The sequence below is a fragment of the Aethina tumida genome, chromosome 4, assembly GCF_024364675.1.
Source record: "Aethina tumida isolate Nest 87 chromosome 4, icAetTumi1.1, whole genome shotgun sequence".
Classification (NCBI taxonomy): Eukaryota; Metazoa; Arthropoda; class Insecta; order Coleoptera; family Nitidulidae; genus Aethina; species Aethina tumida.
In genome coordinates this window covers 15,656,193-15,676,109 of record NC_065438.1, presented here as the reverse complement: position 1 = coordinate 15,676,109, position 19,917 = coordinate 15,656,193, and the positions used below count along the sequence as shown (strand labels likewise).

General features: G+C 31.9%; 1 protein-coding gene and 2 long non-coding RNA genes across 14 annotated transcripts in view; 1 reads left to right on the top strand and 2 right to left on the bottom strand.

The window, feature by feature from the left end:
• LOC109604404 (tensin-1) overlaps nt 1-19,917 on the top strand; it is a 293,281-nt gene that overhangs the window by 266,430 nt on the left and 6,934 nt on the right. For all 12 annotated transcript variants that reach the window (XM_049965846.1, XM_049965847.1, XM_049965852.1 and 9 more), the window contains 2 exons: nt 12,523-12,654; nt 13,439-14,234. In XM_049965846.1, the coding sequence (XP_049821803.1) occupies nt 12,523-12,654; nt 13,439-14,234 (928 nt within the window). The remainder of the gene's footprint in view (nt 1-12,522; nt 12,655-13,438; nt 14,235-19,917) is intronic.
• LOC126265236 (uncharacterized) lies at nt 7,208-13,447 on the bottom strand. The gene is made up of 2 exons (XR_007547777.1): nt 13,358-13,447; nt 7,208-8,423 (listed from the first exon to the last, which is right to left on the bottom strand). It is a non-coding gene; the product is annotated as an uncharacterized LOC126265236 (long non-coding RNA).
• LOC126265239 (uncharacterized) lies at nt 14,817-16,549 on the bottom strand. The gene is made up of 2 exons (XR_007547781.1): nt 16,293-16,549; nt 14,817-15,271 (listed from the first exon to the last, which is right to left on the bottom strand). It is a non-coding gene; the product is annotated as an uncharacterized LOC126265239 (long non-coding RNA).

Genomic DNA, 19,917 nt, shown 5'->3' with positions numbered 1-19,917 from the left:
CTTGATTATATTTGCATATTTGGAAATAAGCCAGTCATTAAACTGAGATGAATCAACCATTAGAAAGAGATTTCATACTATGAATTTCATCAAAAAGTTGTATAAATCTATAAAATAATTCTTGGTTTGAATAATGGGTTGAAACCAGTAAATCTGCTGGAACAAAACTCTTTAAGTCAAGGAAGACTTGAGTGGGGAATTTTATGTAACAAGAGACCAAACAATCGAAGCATCTCCCTGCTCTTTTCAAATTGATTGAAGAAATTGAAATGAATGAAAAACCTACATAAAGGCTGGCTTCTTTTGTGAATAGAAGATTCACTCTGCTTTTTGTTAGTCTGAACAATGAGTTGCAGCTAGTAAATCTGCTGGAACGGAACTCTTAACCCAAAAAATATTTTTGAAACAGGGATTTTATATACCAAGAGGCCAAATAATCAAAGCAGTTGTCCACTTCTCTCAAATTGATCAAATTAATGAGAAACTAACAAAATTATAAGAATCATTAGTCAATGGAAGATGTATTTTGCTTCTTCATGACAACGCAAGACAACATGTCATATTAGAGACTCAAAGCAAGCTTCGAAAGGTTAAATGGGAAGTTCTACTTCAACCAATATTTAATCCAAATGTTTCTCTATGTGTCAACTAAGGGTGGTAAAGAATACATTGAAGATAGACATCGTCCAAGGAAAAAATTAAGCAAAATCCTTCTGTAACATGTTTGGAAATAGGCCGGTTAATAAACTGCAATGAATAAAGCTTTAGAAAGAGATTTTTTGCAATGAACTTCATCAAAAATTTGAACAAATTGATTTCACGTAATTTAAATAAGGATAAGAAAATTAGGAGATTGATAATTGCCTTGAACCCACAGCATATATATTCTTTATTGATCATATTGCTATATGCTACCAAAAATGGGTGATTTTCCAACTTTTGTTGGTCTGAACAACTAGTTAAAACTAGTAACTGGAACAAAACTCTTTAAGTCAAGGAAGACTTGATACTGGGGAATTTTATGTATCAAGAGACCAAACAATCGAAGCATCTCTTCACACTTTTCAAATTGATTGAAGGAATTGAAATTAATGGGAAACTTACAAAAAGGCAGCTCCTTTTGTAAACAGAAGATGCACTCTGCTTTTTCGTGACAACATAAGACCAGATGTCATATTAGAGACTCAAAACAAGCTTCAAAATGTTAAATAAGAAGTTTTTCTTCATCCAATATTTAGTTCAGATATTTCTCTTTCTTCATTATTTATTTTTGTCATTGAATGATTTTATACGGAACAATCGGTTTAGTTCTGAAGACAAGGTCATCACTAAGATTGATAATTTCTTCAGTTTCTTCATCGACTTATTATATAGAACCAACCATGCGTGGTACTATAAGAGACACCATTTATCAGGTAAATATATTTCAATCTTATTATTTTCTGTTAATTTTGTTAACTTCGATTTTTAAGACGAGTGCAAAGAAGGAAAAACGAACAGCAAATTAAGAAGAAATGTTTCAAATTTAATTTTCTCCTAAAATTATATTTAAAAAAGCTTAAAGTAGCGGAAATGATGAATATTTTGGTTCTACGATTTAAAGATGAAAAGAATACATAGAAGATGAACTTTGTCAAGGTCCTGAATCCTCTACCAACAAAAAAACTAAGCAAAATCTTTGTGCAACATGTTTGGAAACAGGCCAGTCTTTAAACTTCATGAAATCAAGCTTTGGACAACGGATTCTTTCCTCAATAACTTGGACACATTGATTTCACATCAATTAAGTAAGGATAACAAAATTAGGCCTTTGACAATTTGCATCCAACACAAATTAGCCTTTTATTGATTGTATTGTTTCATTTGAGTAAAAATAGAGGGTTTTCAACAATTCTTCCTGGTTTGTCTAGTAAATCTGATGGATTAAAATTCTTTAACCCAAGAAAAATTTTTGATAGTGTAGTCTACTACCAAATTAATGAATAACTTACAAAAAGACAAGTTTCTATAGTCAACAGAAGATGCATTCTGCTTCTTCACAATGCATGACCAGATGTTACATTAGAGTCTCAAAGTAAGCTTCAAAAAGTTATATCATCCAACATTCAGTCAAGATTTTATCTGTGTGACTATTACTTATTTCTTCAACTTTTTACGTTTAATTCTGAAGAAAATTTCAAACCTAAGATTGACAATTTCTTCAGATTCACCAGCCCAGATTTGTTTCTACGATTATTTAGTTGAATGAAAGTAAATAAATAAATAAACGTAAAAACTGGTTGATTTATTGTTTGGTGTCCAGTGATGAGCATAAATTCGGAGTACACTCCTGTTAGTTTCAGTAGTAACCTGCGCCGGCCTCGTGTTATTTTTGTCTATAGTTCGTACCAATTTTAGCGTCGAAAATAAAGTTACAAGTCCGAGATCAGTTCAAGTCGACAAATGCGCGCCTTTACTCGTTTGAATTTTCGGTCACTTGTTCCAACCCACTGTGCACCAGCAGTACTTTCATCTAGAATGGATCAATAAAAGGTATTTCCATAATTTACATTTTAATTGAAATAAATACTTAAAGACTTTGCCCGGACAGCAATAAAATCTATAAAGCAATAAATGTCCGACTTGTTATACATATTTTATAGTAATTTTAATAACGCCTTTACATATTTCTCTAAAATAACCCGTTTATTGAGCTACTAGACTAAATAAACAAGTCCTAAATAAATAACATAATTTGTATGTGGATCGGCCATTAAAATAATTATGTGCTTGTATCACTGGAAAATATTATAAGCGTTGAATTTAACCTGAATAATTTAAATAACATATAAGTGCATTTAATATATGAATATTTCATAATAAATTAAGAATGATTGGAGCGCTAATTGATTAAGATTTATCTTAGGAATACATTATACTTATTAGTGAACTTTAAATAATAAACCTACTAATAATTATAATTAGTCATATTACGTTGTTTGTGCAAATATGGGTTTGCTGCAACACTAATAAATGCCAAACTCAGTTTGTTAAAATCACTATTTTTCATCCCGTTAAACTTAACGTGCATGAAGACAATCTAATGTTACTGGTACTATTTGAAATGGCCGGGCATTTTGTCAAGATTTAACCGATGATATCAAAAAGGTTACATTTCCAATAAAGCAGCCATTCATCAAATCCAACACCTTACCTTTATCTGCGAACTTATTAACATTCAAAGAAAATGTACGTGTGTAATGTATTATTTCAGTATTGCAAACGATAAACCAAGTAAGCAATAAATTAAAATGACCTATGTATTCATGACCTAAATTGGTTTCAGGGGGAAAACTGAACGGTATAAGAGGCGTTGTTTGTGTTATTAATCTCGCCATAATTTACGATGTGTTTACAAAACTATTCGTATAACCTGCGTCTATTTTCCACACGTTTGACTCCCTTTCCAGGCCTGTCCACCAATTATTAATAATTATTAATTAATTTAAAAGTGTTGTCTTGGTTGCCTAAGATTCGTAAGGGGTAAGTGCTGCCCTCTTGTATCGAGTAGATTAATTATTGTTACTCTTTGATTGGCATAAGATAGAAATGTTATTCTGGGCCTATTTTAACTGCGTTATCCATAATTTTTACAAAAATTGTCCCGTTTCAGGAAATAAATTAATTAAGGAATGCTTACGCCATTAAATAAATTAAGTCGTTTGAAGTGCATTACATAAATTTATTTTCTCGTAGCACGTAAATTTACGATATTAACCCAATTCGTAGACGCCGATCTATTTTAGGTGTACGGGTATTATTCCCAAACGGAATTAGAGCCTCTTGACAGTGATTGCCCCATTTAAATATAGCACTCAAACGCATCAAAATGAAAAATAAAATACACTTCCCGTGAAATAGGAGCAAGGAAGCTAGTTAAATTACAAAAAGAATCCCCGTCATCTATATATAGGAAGTGACGACCAAATATTTTAGCAAAGTTTGTTTATTACCAACAATAAGATAAGATTATGTGCTTAAATCACAAAAAATACACAATGTTTTCGGTACAAGTGTACAAATTTGATAAAAACATCTTTAAACAACTGTTTACACGCAACGTAAAACGAGATAAACTTATTTCAAAGGTTGCGGCCCGATTTCAAAGCGAATATTCCGCCTAGCATAAATTAATTGAAATATTGAATTTCACACAGAAGTAACGAACCGGCCAATCTACTATTGAATTCGCGTTTTTCACGCACAAATACTTGTAATAAGCCGCTTTACTGCCGATAACACCATAATTGGCGAATATACATAATTATTGACGTGAGCGTGATTTATTATTTAAATTAATCTGGCTAAATTGGCAGTGTTAGACAAGCTTTCGCCATAAATTTAATTCCGATTATTAATTATTATTTCAGTAAGTCCTTTTTTGCCGCACAGATGCGGCAACTAATTAAAAGGATAAGTCGCCATTTCTAATTGCCGAGTTTCGCTGCGCCGCTCGTAACATTGTTCGCGTAACCGAAACCGTTAGGAACTAATACCGGTACGGTGCGAATTTAAATATGAACGAGTTTTTCGAAAACCAGATTGTCAAGGTTGCCCTGGCCGGTACGAGTTTTGGTCACAAAAACGCTGCAGTTTATTGATGTCTCCGTTTCCTTATTGAAATTTGTCCAGTGTTACTCCAAAAGTGCTATCTTGATTGCATAATATTTGGGCGAGGTATGTGCTGCCCTCTTTTATCGGGTAGATTACTTTTTGATAGTCTATGTTTGGAATGTTAGCCTCTTTGATAAAATTGATGTATTTTGATAAACAAGTAATATTTGGGTTGATACAAAACTCAACTTAATTTTAAAATTTATATTAAACAAATCCTTGTTGTACTATTCAAAATTTTTCTTAATTTTAACATAATTTCAATCTTTGGTTTCTTTTTTAAATAGTTCAGTTTTACATATTTGATGAATTCCAATAATTATACAAAATTTAACTAATGCTTTAAAATATATAATAAACAACCTATTTGACTGATAATTTTTGCATAATTTCATGTTACTTCAAAAGTGTTGTCACAATTGCCTAATATTTGGGGCATTTGCTGCCATCTTTTATCGAGTAGAATAATTTTTGATTGCCTATTGTTTGCGTAAGTTTGAAATGTTACCCTATTTAACATATTTGATGAATTTCGATAATTATACAAAATTTTAACTAATGCTTTAAAATATATAATAAACAACCTATTTGACTGAAAAATTTACATAATTTCATATTACTTCAGAAGTGTTGTCTTAATTATCTAATATTTGGGGTAGTTGCTGCCATCTTTTATCGAGTAGAATAGTTTTTGATTGCCTATTGTTTGCGTAAGTTTGAAATGTTACCCTATTTAACATATTTGATGAATTTCGATAATTATACAAAATTTTAACTAACGCTTTAAAATATATAATAAACAACGTATTTGACTGAAAATTTTTACATAATTTCATGTTACTTCAGAAGTGTTGTCTTAATTGTCTAATATTTGGGGTAGTTGCTGCCATCTTTTGTCGAGTAGAATAGTTTTTGATTGCCTATTGTTTGCGTAAGTTTGAAATGTTACCCTATTTAACATATTTGATGAATTTCGATAACTATACAAAATTTTAACTAATGCTATAAAATATATAATAAACAACCAATTTGACTGACAATTTTTACATAATTTCATGTTACTTCAGAAGTGTTGTCTTAATTGTCTAATATTTGGAGTAGTTGCTGCCATCTTTTATCGAGTAGATTAGTTTTTGATAGTCTGTTGTTTGCATAAGTTTAAAATGTTACTCTATTTGATGATTTTTGATAATTATACAAGATTCCAACGAAATACAAGACTCACGTTTCTTTTAAAACAGATAACAAAAAAACATATTTACTCTTTAAAATTTTTCTACATTAAAAAAAAAACAAACACTAAAGTATATTATGTCTTTTACTGAACATGTTACTATTCCTAATAGATTCAATGAATTTCGATAATATTGGGATTCTAAGAAATACGAAACACATTCTTTAAAATACATAATAAAAACCTATTTGGCGGACAATTAATTACTTAAAAGGTGTTATCTTTATTGCCTACTATTTGTAAGGGATGAGTGCTGCCCCCTTTTATCGAGTAGATTAAATTCTGTCACTTTAGGGTTTGTTGATAAGTTTTGATAATTGTGAAGATTCCAACGGAACAAACAAACTTTCTTCTAAAACATACAATAAACAACTTGTTCGCCATTCAAAATTTCTCCGTAACATCGACAAACAGATTTCTAATATAACATGAGGTTCGACAAGTAGAAAAATGCACCGGCACAAAAATGCGGGAGATCAAACCGAAGTCATACAAAGCCGATGTCTTCAGATATGGAGTGAAATCCGAAACGGAATCCTTATACCCGTTTCAGAGAGCGGAGTCAAGTTTTAGTGGGGACAATCTGCGGACTCCCACTTAGTGAATCGTTGATTATCCGTGGTCTCGGTGTGTTTTTAGTGCGCACGTTAATGTGTTACGAAAAACATGTAGGTGTCATGAATATATGGTGATGTGTGCGTCGTACTCGATTTGGGATGCAAGTACCGGTGCAGACGAAGGTGATCCCCGTATTTTCAAGGTTCCTATGTAAAGCGTACGTCGGTGAGGTTTTTACGTAAACAAAAGCGTTTTTCCTCGGCAAAGGAAAATATTAAAATTATATTTTTTATTTGCCCCATCATCATTAAGTACAAATTTGGAATAATTATTTAAAAACGAATTATTGCACGTTTTCTAAAATGACTTGCTTTCATTAAACATGTTCATAAAAAATAATAGCTGCATTTATGTGGACTGTTGGCAGATAAATATGGAAAAACATGCAATAAAAATGCACTAAAACTAATCACAGTGTTAGTTGGAAAGTTATTTAAAATACCATAACGTACCATTGTACTTTTGTGAGGAGTTTCAGTCATGTCTGGTGAGCTCGTCTTTCATTTTTAATATCTCCGACGTTTTGTACTTGATTTTTTTTGTATTAAAATTGAAATTGAACTGAAAATTTATTGCCACAGTTTAGGTACTTTGTCCCATTGGCTACGCCATTAAAAATTACCAGTAATAATACGAACTTCATGATAAACACGGAACAATCATGTAATAAAAGGCCCATAAAACAAATTCTTGTGAAATTAGTTGTTTTTATGGGCAACTTCTATCAATTTTATTTATTATTATAAGCCATAAACACTATTATGTAACGATCTGCTATTTTAATTACATTAATAACTTAAGTTAAAATTAGAGCAATGATGTAATGATGGATAACAGCTCCTGAAACAGTCAATTATGTGGTAAAAATCACTGCAAATCCCATTGAGTGGCGCCCAACCTAAAACAAAATATAAATAGACTTAATTTGCATGATTAATTACTCCATTATCAATTTCTGCATCTGTATTTAACAACATTTTCTACAATGAATGTGTGTGTGGGTGAACGAGGTTGTATTTTTTTAGCACGTGTATTGAATCAGCCCACACGTTTTAGTTCATACAGTCCTGTCTTGTTCTGATTAATCGAATGGTATCGAGTCCTGCTGCAACCATTTATCAAAGCGTATGACCGGAGTATGCAAAAACGTTCCTCCTGCTGTACAACGGTGCTCGGTGCTGCTGACGTGTGTTACCCGGCAACAATTAAAAATCACAGAACAGTACGAATAGTTCTTGGATGTCATTCGTGATGGAAACAATAACGTTGGCCTTAAAGCCATGCAAAACACATACTGTGGCTCTCCATAAACACAGAAACCACCTGTTGTTGTTTTGTATTTGCCCGGAACATTAACATATTTCCCACATATTATGCCGTGATGCGAGATTCCTTTTCCAGCTGATCTGGCGACCGTTTTAGTGCCGGCATTCTTTCGTTGTGTGCGTAATTATCATTCGTATTGGCGTTAATCTAGAATCCGGCGAAGGTTGCGAGAAATTATCCGAAACGGACCCGACTCTAGTCTCTTTCGGATTGTGGCCATATTTGGCGGCGGGTTTGGCTCCGGGGCGCACGCTTTTTATGCGAGAGAAAAGTGACTTTTCAATTTTGTTTATTGCGTTTCGATGGTACGGTTAAAAACCGCCACAATTACCATACAAAGCGTTGCACGTGGAACACCTACAACGAACGAAACTAATATATTACGAAATATTTTTCAACCTCCTACAAAGCGCGATATCTTCCCTCGGTCTGATAAATACCGGCACTATTTCACCGTCGATACGAACAACAATGAGGCCTCTGTTTCGGTTCTTTTCTGGGCAAGACGGTGCATTTATCAGTCTAGAGCTATTTCCAGGTGACGTGGAGTTATGAACTATAAAGTCTGAATAATGTACGTTCTGTGGATGTCCTAGAATAAATTTTTTGGTCGAATTTCATGGTCGAATCGGACTTTTTAATTGTTGGGAAGGTTAATTAATGATGTCATGCAGAAATGTTATTTTAAAAATCGTGTTTACAGCCAATTTACTTTATAACTTTAAAATTAGAGTGGAGCTTTTTTGTTCATAAATCATTTTCCATGAATTCAATTCAATTTGATTAATCTGCGGAATAAAACATAACATGTATTTTCTAAAACTAGAGTAATTGATACATTATATTTATTAAAATTGCATTAAATCATTTTGTAGCCCATTTTCCATGGTCAAATAACATATTAAATTCAGGGAAAGTCAATTAAACATTTAGATTAACTTACAAATTATAAAAACACAAATGTTTATAAGCAATTAAGTTTATATTTCTTAAGATAGAGCAGTTGTTAGATTTCTTTCTGTAAAAACGACATTCATTATTTTTAAATGTATTTCCCATGGTCAAATAATAAATTAAATTCATAAAATGTTAATTGGACATTTAGACATTCCTATAAAATAAAAAACCATAATGTTTACAATTATTTTTGTTTAAATTGCTTAAGATACAGTAGTCTGGAATCAGATAATTTTTAAGCCCATTTTCCATGGTCAAATAATAAATTAAATGCCAGAAAAGTTAGTTGATTATTTAGATTACTTATTAGGATAAAAAACATAATATTTATAACAAATTTATCATATATTTTTACAATTGGGGTAATTGATGGAGTTTTCCATTTAAAATGGCATTAAATCATTTGTAACTCCATATTCCATGGTAAAATAATAAATTAAATACCAGGAAAATCAATTGAATAAAGAAACATAATATTTATAACAAATTTAGCAAATATTTTTAAAATTGGAGTAATTTACTTACTGGAATTAAATTAATTTAAACCCATTTTCCATGGTCAAACAATAAATTAAATGCAAGAAAAGTCTGTTAAACATTTAGATTAATTATTAGGATATAAAACATAATATTTATAACAAATTTAGCATATATTTTTTCAATTAGGGTAATTAATAGAGCATTTCTTATTAAAATGGCATTAAATCATTTTTAACTATATATTCCATGGTGAAATAATAAATTAAATACCAGGAAAGTCAATTGGACATACAGATTAATATGGGATAAAAAAAACATATTATTTATAACAAATTTATCAAATATTTTTAAAACTGGAGTAATTTACTTCCTATTAAACTGGAATTAAATCATTTTAAGTCCATTTTCCATGGTCAAATAATAAATTAAATGCAAGAAAATTTAATTGAACATTTAGATTAATTATTAGGATAAAAAACATAATATTTATAACAAATTTATCATATATTTTTACAATTGGGGTAATTGATAGAGTATTTCCATTTAAAATGGCATTAAATCATTTGTAACTCCATATTACATGGTAAAATAATAAATTAAATACCAGAAAAACCAATTGAACATACATATTAATATGTCGGATAAAGAAACATAATATTTATAACAAATTTAGCAAATATTTTTAAAATTGGAGTAATTTACTTACTGGAATTAAATTAATTTAAACCCATTTTCCATGGTCAAACAATAAATTAAATGCAAGAAAAGTCTGTTAAACATTTAGATTAATTATTAGGATATAAAACATAATATTTATAACAAATTTAGCATATATTTTTACAATTAGGGTAATTAATAGAGCATTCCTTATTAAAATGGCATTAAATCATTTTTAACTATATATTCCATGGTGAAATAATAAATTAAATACCAGGAAAGTCAATTGGACATACAGATTAATATGGGATAAAAAAACATAATATTTATAACAAATTTATCAAATATTTTTAAAACTGGAGTAATTTACTTCCTATTAAACTGGAATTAAATCATTTTAAGTCTATTTTCCATGGTCAAATAATAAATTAAATGCAAGAAAATTTAATTGAACATTTAGATTAATTATTAGGATAAAAAACATAATATTTATAACAAATTTAGCGTATATTTTTACAATTGGGGTAATTTATTAAGTACTTCTTATTAAAATGGCAATAAATCATTTTTAACTCCATGTTCCATGGTGAAATAATAAATTAAATACCAGGAAAGTCAATTGAACATACAGATTAATATGTGGGATAAAAAACATATTATTTATAAACAATTTATCAAATATTTTTAAAATTGGAGTAATTTACTTCCTATTAAACTAGAATTAAATTATTTTAAGTCCATTTTCCATGGTCAAATTATAATTAAATGCAAGAAAATTCAATTGAACATTTAGATTAATTATTAGGATAAAAAACATAATATTTATAACAAATTTAGTATATATTTTTACAATTGGGGAAATTTATCAAGTACTTCTTGTTAAAATGGCATTAAATCATTTTTAACTCCATGTTCCATGGTGAAATAATAAATTAAATACCAGGAAAGTCAATTAGACATACAGGGGGGATAAAAAAACATAATATTTATAACAAATTTAGCAAATAGTTTTAAAATTGGAGTAATTTACTTTGTATAAAACAGGAATTAAATCATTTTTAAACCCATTTTCCATGGTCAAAGAATAAATTAAATGCAAGGAAAGTCAATAGATTAATTTTTAGGTTTATTTACTACAAATTTAATATATAATTTTAAAATTATAGTAATTCATAGATTATTTTCTGTTAAAGTGACATTAAATTATTTTTAAGTCCATTTTTCATGGTCAAATAATAAATTAAATGCGAAGGAAGTTAATTAAGCAAATAGATTAATTTACAAAATAACAAAAACGTAATATTTACAAAAATTTAATAGTATATTTTTAAACTTAACCTAATTGATAAATTATTTTCTGTTAAAATAATTTTAAATCATTTTGAAGCCCATTTTCTCTCCTCAAATAATAAATTAAAATCAAGGAAAAATCTGTTGTTTAATTAGATAATATTTATAACCATTTATAGAAGTTTTTTGCCTGTTAAAATAATATTAAATCATTTTTAAGTGCATTTACCATGAATAATGGATTAAATACATGGAAAGTCAATTTAACATTTAGATTGACCTGTACACATAATCGTTCTATATTGATATTATCGGAAAATTAATTGTAGTTTATTTGGCCTCAGTTGCAACATGAGATTATACCTTGAATATCCACGCAAACTTTTCAAAGTCAAGTATACATGTGTCGTGCATTAACCACATTATGCAAACAATGTATCGATTTTCTCTTTATTGTTAATTGCAAAACCTAATATTTTTTCATAATATTACATGTCAACCGCAGGTGAATTGATTAGCATGAAATTGAACGATAAATCAATGATCAAACCACGTTTCAATTAAATTTCTTTATAAAGTCATTAAGTCGGTACTTATTAAAATTCATATTTTCCCATTAGATCTGGATTAACAAAGACATTTATCACATTAAATTGTAGATAAATCTGTAAGTTTTCTAACATATAGAGGTATCATGTTTTACGTTATTAATCATTTTAATGACATGTTGAACTAGATATTACAAAGTGACCGCCACAATAAATTATTACACACATAAAAGAATAAATTATCGTATCAATAATTATCTTGCTTATAACATTTTAATGGTTTTATTAAAGCACGAAAAAAATCACGTCGGTGTAATAAAACATGTTTTGCCCTGCACGCAGTGACACGTTTTCCATTTCACAAGCATACCTATCCAATGTAAATTCACACAACAATCACAACCATCTGGTTAATATTATTTAAATAAGTATAATTGTAAAATTGATCCGTACCTCACACAATCTATCATTAAGCACTTGTAAAACCGCCGACTTTTGAATAAATAGCCCGAAGCCACGTTTTATGTTAATCTTCAATAAAACGTACCATAATTATGAATTGAAGACTTCAGGTTAAGAGATTGTATATTTATTCGAAAAAGATTTGCATAATTCATTGTGCGAACAACACGAACGTTGTTCCTAAATTGGCTCAATAGAAATCCATCAACCGGATTGACATGTGATACCGGAGTTTCTAAACTGTTCTTTAATGGATCCGAAAGCGTATTAATTCAATTTTTTTTTTTGCTGTTACAGACGACGTGAACCATACGTTTGGACCACTGGACGGTAGCATATACGCCACCATAGCGAAGAAACCGGAGCTGTCTCCCGGTGCCGTCTCTAGTCCCTTGACTGTGTCCATGGACTCTGGCATTTCATCAGCAGGTACACTTGAATTGATAGATCATGTCGTAACACTGTTACAATGTTCTGGTTCATCTCCGCATGCCAAATGCATTAAATCAAGTGGATGCGTAATAAATCATTCGTATGTGGTTAATCTCGTTTGATTTGTACCATTAATTATTTTTTCTGCTCAGTTCGTTCGAGCGGTGCCCATCAAATGTAGCTTTTCTCATGGTTTTTGTGGCACAAATAATAAATGGTCGTTGTAAACATGAGTTAAATTTAATCGTTGCCAAATAAAATTGAAATTTGTAGTGGCTCTGAATCAGACTTGGTGCTTTGCCAGATGATTTTCCCAGCCGTTATTTACATACAACACGAAAATAATCGATGCTCGTGAAAAATTGAGAAATGTAACCGTTATTTACTGAACGTAACCGAATTACCATATTACAATGCAGTGGAACAATTCGGACCGTGAGATTTCCAATGTGATTGTTTGTCAATAAATTCACATGTGCGTACAAGACATAAGGAAACATCTTATATGGTTTTATTGTTCAGAATAAGGTGTTGTACAGCCATAAACGTACATGTTAAAATACCATAATTCAAGTCGTAATTGATGAAAGGCTGCATAAGGCTACTATGTTATAGTTATTTGTTCAATGGAGAAATTACCTGAGGTGACGAATAAGATTCTATTGCACAAAGATTTTAAATTTATTTACATTACACTTACATTGTATCCACCAACTTAAACGAATCGTTAGATGTAGTACCCATTACTGAGTCACTGACGGTTGTTATGGTGAATTCGCAGGACACCAGCAGAACGCCAACACCACCGCCTCCGCGAGTCCCCCGCCAACCGCCCAGCCGTCCCCCCTCAGTCCGGAGGAACAGCACCGCGAGCTCGACGAACTCCTATCCGACATGATGCTAACGGTCCAGAGCATTCCCGACCTGAAACCCCACCAGGACCAGTCCAACGGCGGCCCGGCGTCCGACAACAACTTCGGCCTGGACAATGTCCAGTACATAGACGAGGAGGAGGACAAGAACATACCGTACCACGCGCGACAGGACAGCAGACCCTTCAGTTACGGCGTCAACTCCAACATGATCAACGAGTCGAAGGGCCTGAGCAGCCCCAGCCTGGTGCGCAAGGCCAGCATCAACAAATCCTCCGGCGACACGCTGAGGAAGGTGCAGACGCAAGTCTATCCGGACTTCAACGCCAAACCGGTGCCGGACTTCTCCGCCTCGAACCAGTACTCGCCGTCCAATTACAGCACCCTGTCGTCGAAGTACTCCAGCTACACGCCGGTGCACGGCACCCTGAGGAAGAAGGACCCGATCGACGACATATTCACGTCGAGTGCTTTAAGTGCGCAGCCGATTAAACGCGAGTTCCGTGAGGAGTACTACAAGGACGAGACCAGGAGGTACGATCCTTTGAAGAGGAGCCTGACCGACAGCACGCTGAGGAGGAGCCCGGAGAAGATCACCTACAAGAGCTCCAACTCGGCGGTCACCAGTCCGTATTCGGATTCGGAGAGCCTGTCGCCGCCCGGAGCTTTCCGGAACAGCACCAAGTCACCGGAGTTCCACGAATCGTAAGTTTTCCTTATTAAACTTAACTTATTTATTTACATTAACCGTTTAAGGAGCTGCATTCGAAGAAATAAACTAATATGGTTGTTTACAAGTCGCGGCTGTTTGTTATTTATTGCTCACTATCAAATGACGTTTAATTTTATTATATATATATTTAATCGATTTGTGAAAACCATAAATTCATACAAATATGTTAATTTAATGATATTTCAACAGTGATTTGAATATTTCATAAACGAACTATAAATAAATTAATAATGAATACAAAATTCACAAAAATTGGGTGGTTAAATAAAATTTACTGACTATTTTGAAACCAGTCGACTGTCAACACTCCCGGTGATATAGATTTCATTGTTTAATATAATTGGTAATACGTTGCCAACTGTTGTTCCATTATTATATTTATGATCTCATTTAAGTCAATTTAAAACATGAGAAGATAAAAGGTAATAAAAGGTAATTACAGAATTTTATTGTCAATCTATTGTTTTACTTGAGCCAGCAACAATTTATTGCTTTATTAGTACTATCTAATTATCTCTACAATTTTCTTGTAAAATACCATTATATAAAAGACATTTCTCTTTACATTTACTTTAATTTGTTGTATTTATGGGGAAATTTTGTATGTAGATAAACAATTTATGATACAAACAAATTAACCTTCTAGAATGTCACACCAAGATAAAGAAAGACAAGTTTTTTGAACATCTCCTATTCGGTAAGAAGAGAATATTCATCAGATAACAGGCAACTTTCCAACGATTTAATTAAGCCGCCATTCTATAATTGCTTCAAAACATTTTTTAAGTAAAAACGTAAATAATAATCAATGAATCTAAGTGATTCACCATAATGGAACCTCACACCATATTTAGACTCAGTTTCCGAGAATCTCACTTGCTTCATCTGCTGGTATTTCCTCTGGACTTTGTGAACTTGCCAACCAACACATCCAGTAAACCAAATCCAAATATTTACGTGTAAGTTGCAACATGGCATCATCCTACCGCATCTTATTCAAGCTCCAAGGCTATAAAAAATGATAATCATAGGCTTTCTTTTGTGTCCCCGGGCTGATTTCATTAGCCAGTAAATTAAAATGGCAGCAAATGTTGATTCATTTGAGGCGAAACTGACAGTCTAATAACACCAATTTACTGTATCAGTGTCGATTAATATTAATAGAACATTGGAGTAAAATAACACAATTTTGTCTTTAAATGGCAACTGATCGCATACCGGGCGTTCCGACTTGTTAGAACGAATGCCAACATTTCCAGGCCATCTGCAATCTAAAGGCGAGACTTCAAGAAGTGGTTAAGTGTTTTTCAGGAGTCACTGCACTGTTTTTGTTGTTTTTAATGAGGCTGACACCGCACTTAAAACAGCCTGGGTAATAAGTGAAACCTTTTAGCCAAAGACAAAGCAATCCCACGATAATTCCCTCTTCAAAAACTAGTCGGGACATTGGTGCAAACATTCATGAGTATCAATCACTAATGATATATTGGTCTGTCAATGGACATTTAATGTTGTATGTATCACCGCTTGATCGGATCAATTAATTATATAATTAAATTATCCTGCGACCATAACACATTAGTTCAGGTTATTACAAGCAACTTAACTGTGGATGATATACATAAAGATTTGGATGAAACGGGTATTAAGTAGGAATGCGCTCTCTAGGAATATTAATAATCAATTTAAAATTCAAATACCCACCGTACAAGACAGATTAGAATTTCTTCCTGCAACGAACCGCCTCGATTACCTTAAATATGATCGAATTTCTCTCATTAAATTACAACGTCATTGTTTACCCCGAAAGAAAAAATAAAAACGAACTGCAGATCACGCGAAACCGTTTGGGTGGGCTCCGAAGTCGATTTTAATTTGCAACGATGAAAACACGAATCTTACAAGAAAGCTGCAATTTGTAATTCCATTTGATTGCACAACGGGCGGAATGGTGTAAAACGGTAGGAACTAATGAACATGTAATTGAAAAGCTGCCGAGACGTCGTGTTCATACAATAAAGATAACTTACTTAGAATTGAAGGCCTGGTCAGATTTCCCCTTGCGGTTCCACGACGGGCAATTTGTTGGTCGTCTTTCTTTTGCCTTTGTGGCATTTCGGAATTAATTTTTAATGGATGCGTGTCGTTGAATCGACGAGATGGATGGTCACCAAAAAAATGCCAAGGCTAAGGGAACTGCAGAGGCTATTTTTAGATTGCCATTGGAGTCTCCTCTTATTTAATAAATAAATATTTGGCGCCGGAAGAAGTAATTTACATTTTGACGTTTAAAACATCTTTCATAACTTTTTTGTAAGATAAAAAAAAAACAATCAAGGTCTACCTCAGTTTTGACTTCATCATCAGAAATATAGTTTTACATAAACAAATAATCTTTGAGTCTTTGGGTAAGTTTCTCATTTATTCTACTTCTTTTTAATGAAATTCACTGCCTTTAAGAATTATGTGCTCAATTTATGAAGAATTAACCTATTCAATAATTTTGATAAAATACACCGTCTCTTTCTGTGTTCTGTCAGGTTTATCAGTTTAATACATGAGGAATCCATTCATTCAACTTTTTGATGAAAGTCACTGGCTCTTTCTGAGAATATTAATAAATGTTCCATCAGGTTTATCAGTTTAATTTATGAGAAATCCATTTATTCAACTTTTTGTTCAAATTCACTGTCTCTTTCTGAGAATATTAATAACTGTTCCATAAAGTTTATCATCTTAATTTAGGAGGAATACATTTATTCAACTTTTTGATGAAAGTCAGTGTCCCTTTCTGAGAATATTAATAAATGTTCCATCAGGTTTATCAATTTAATTTATGAGGAATCCATTTATTCAACTTTTTGACCCTATTCATTGTCTCTTTCTGAGAATATTAATAACTGTTCCATAAAGTTTATCATCTTAATTTAGGAGGAATCCATTTATTCAACTTTTTGATGAAAGTCACTGTTTCTTTCTGAGAATATTAATAGATACTCCATCAGGTTTATCAGTTTAATTTATGAGAAATCCATTTATTCAACTTTTTATTCAAATTCACTGTTTTTTTTTCTGAGAATATTAATAACTGTTCCATAAAGTTCATCATCTTAATTTAGGAGGAATACATTTATTCAACTTTTTGATGAAAGTCACTGTCCCTTTCTGAGAATATTAATAAATGTTCCATCAGGTTTATCAATTTAATTTATGAGGAATCCATTTATTCAACTTTTTGACCCTATTCATTGTCTCTTTCTGAGAATATTAATAACTGTTCCATAAAGTTTATCATCTTAATTTAGGAGGAATCCATTTATTCAACTTTTTGATCAAATTCACTGTCTCTTTCTGAGAATATTAACAAATGTTCCATCAGATTTATCAGTTTAATTTATAAGGAATCCATTTATTTAACTTTTTGAACCAATTCTTTCTGAGAATATTAATAACTGTTCCATAAGGTTTATCATCTTAATTTATGAGGAATCCATTTATTCAACTTTTTGATCAAATTCACTGTCTCTTTCTGAGAATATTAATAAATGTTCCATAAAGTTTATCATCTTAATTTACGAGGAATCCATTTATTTAACTTTCTGACGAAATTCACTGCCTCTTTCTAAGAGTATTGATGTTACACCAGGTTTGCCAGCTTAATATAACATATGAGGAATTCTTTCATTCGATTTTTTTATGAAATTTGTTTGGTGAAGATTAGATTAATTTTTTCTTTGGTCCAGGTTTCAAAATGACCTTGAAGCTGTTCTTCACCAATTATAGCACTACTAAAACATTAATTTTAGCAAACGAGCTTAAATACAATGAAGAAAAAAAATAGTATAGTATAGTTAGAAAACAATTCAAATAAATCATGCACCAAAAGCAGTTCCAGTACATAATAAATAACTTCTACATAAAAAGGAAACTCCACAGTCTGATGAGACATTCAAGAAAGAGTTCCAAGTAATAAAGTCTAGACAATTTCACTTCTTTCTTCCCCTATTTCCGATAAGGCAACGTTTAAGACCAATCCTAAAAGACTAATAAAACAGAGATAAAGATCGACTGGTAGACAAATAGGACAGTTAACCTCTTTTAGATCTACACTTTGTGTTTCAAAAGTGACGTTAGAGAAACCAGACAATGACCAACCAATTCACCGTTAGTTACGAATACAATTTCGGAAATGTCCGCGTCAGTTTTGATGGTCAATTGGTTTTGTGTTTAGTAAACAACTCGGTCCTCGAGAATGTGGGTTAAACGACAAATGTTTGCGAATCGTCCAAAATCACGGCGATATCGGCCCGCAATCCGGACGAGTCGGCGGAGATGTTTCGTGCCTTGTGTAAAAAACACGATGAGCCATCCCACTTGAGTTTGTGTCTCGGGGAGTCGGGTTTATTGGGTAATTTTCGAAAAATTCGCTAGCATATGGTGTGAAACAAAGGCGAAGTTCAAGGTTTCGCTGGTTAATTGTATAATCGTCTGTAGATTGTGTACAATGGCGAGAAATGAATATTAATTGATGTTAAATGTGTGTCTGGTTGTTAGCCGATTTTTTACGCATCTAATTGTATAATTTCATCTTAATTCAATGATTAGATACCGGACAATTTTTAATATACGTTGACGTCCACATTATTACTTATCAGTTTTAGACGTGCATTAATTAATTATTCCCAATCCCCGTATTGTATTGTTTTGAGATCCTTGATCCTGGCCATAAATAGGTCGAGGTACTTGTGAAGGAACCTAATCGAAACACTAATTGATATTCCGCTGCGGATTATGTTTATGGTAATGTCTTATTTCATCTACAGGTTTCAATGTCAGCTTTATTTATTTTATTGGCTTATTAATAAACGTTGATTTTACTTTATGTGATAGCGGACGATAAAACCCGTGTCCCATTCAATATTCCGAAAGTATTAAGTTTCGATGTGTTACACATAAACCTTCATGTGGGTTGTGATGTATGGGTCTCGGGTTCTTGGGTTTTGCATCTGTGTCTCCACTTTTATCATATTGGTAACGGTAGTGCTTGTTTTAATTGACACAGGAGACGCAGCATATATCTTAGTCTATAATTTATAGGACGACCTTCCTTAATGCAAACTCTATGAGATCTAAATAATTACAACGTGGATTTAAGGAAACATTGACAGAAATACTCTTTTTATCTCCTTCTACCAGCTTAATTCATGAGAAATCCCTTTGTTCAAGCTTCAGGTGAAATTCACTGTATATTCCTGAGAATATTAATAATTGTTGCATCAGGTTTATCAGATTAATTTATGAGGACTCCATTTATTCAACTTTTTGATGAAAGTCACTGCTTCTTTTTGAGAATATTAATAACTGTTCCTCCACGTTAACGAACTTAATTCATGAGGAATCCATTTATTCAACTTTTTAATGAAATTCATTGCCTCTTTTTGATAATATTAATAATTGTTCCACCAAGTTTACCAGATTAATTTATGAGGAATCCATTTATTTAACTTTTTGATGAAATTCACTGTATCATTGTGAGAATATTAATAACTCTTCCATCAGGTTTACCAGCTTAATTTATGAGTAATCCCTTTATTCAAGCTTCAGGTGAAATTCACTGTATATTTCTGAGAATATTAATAATTGTTGCATTAGGTT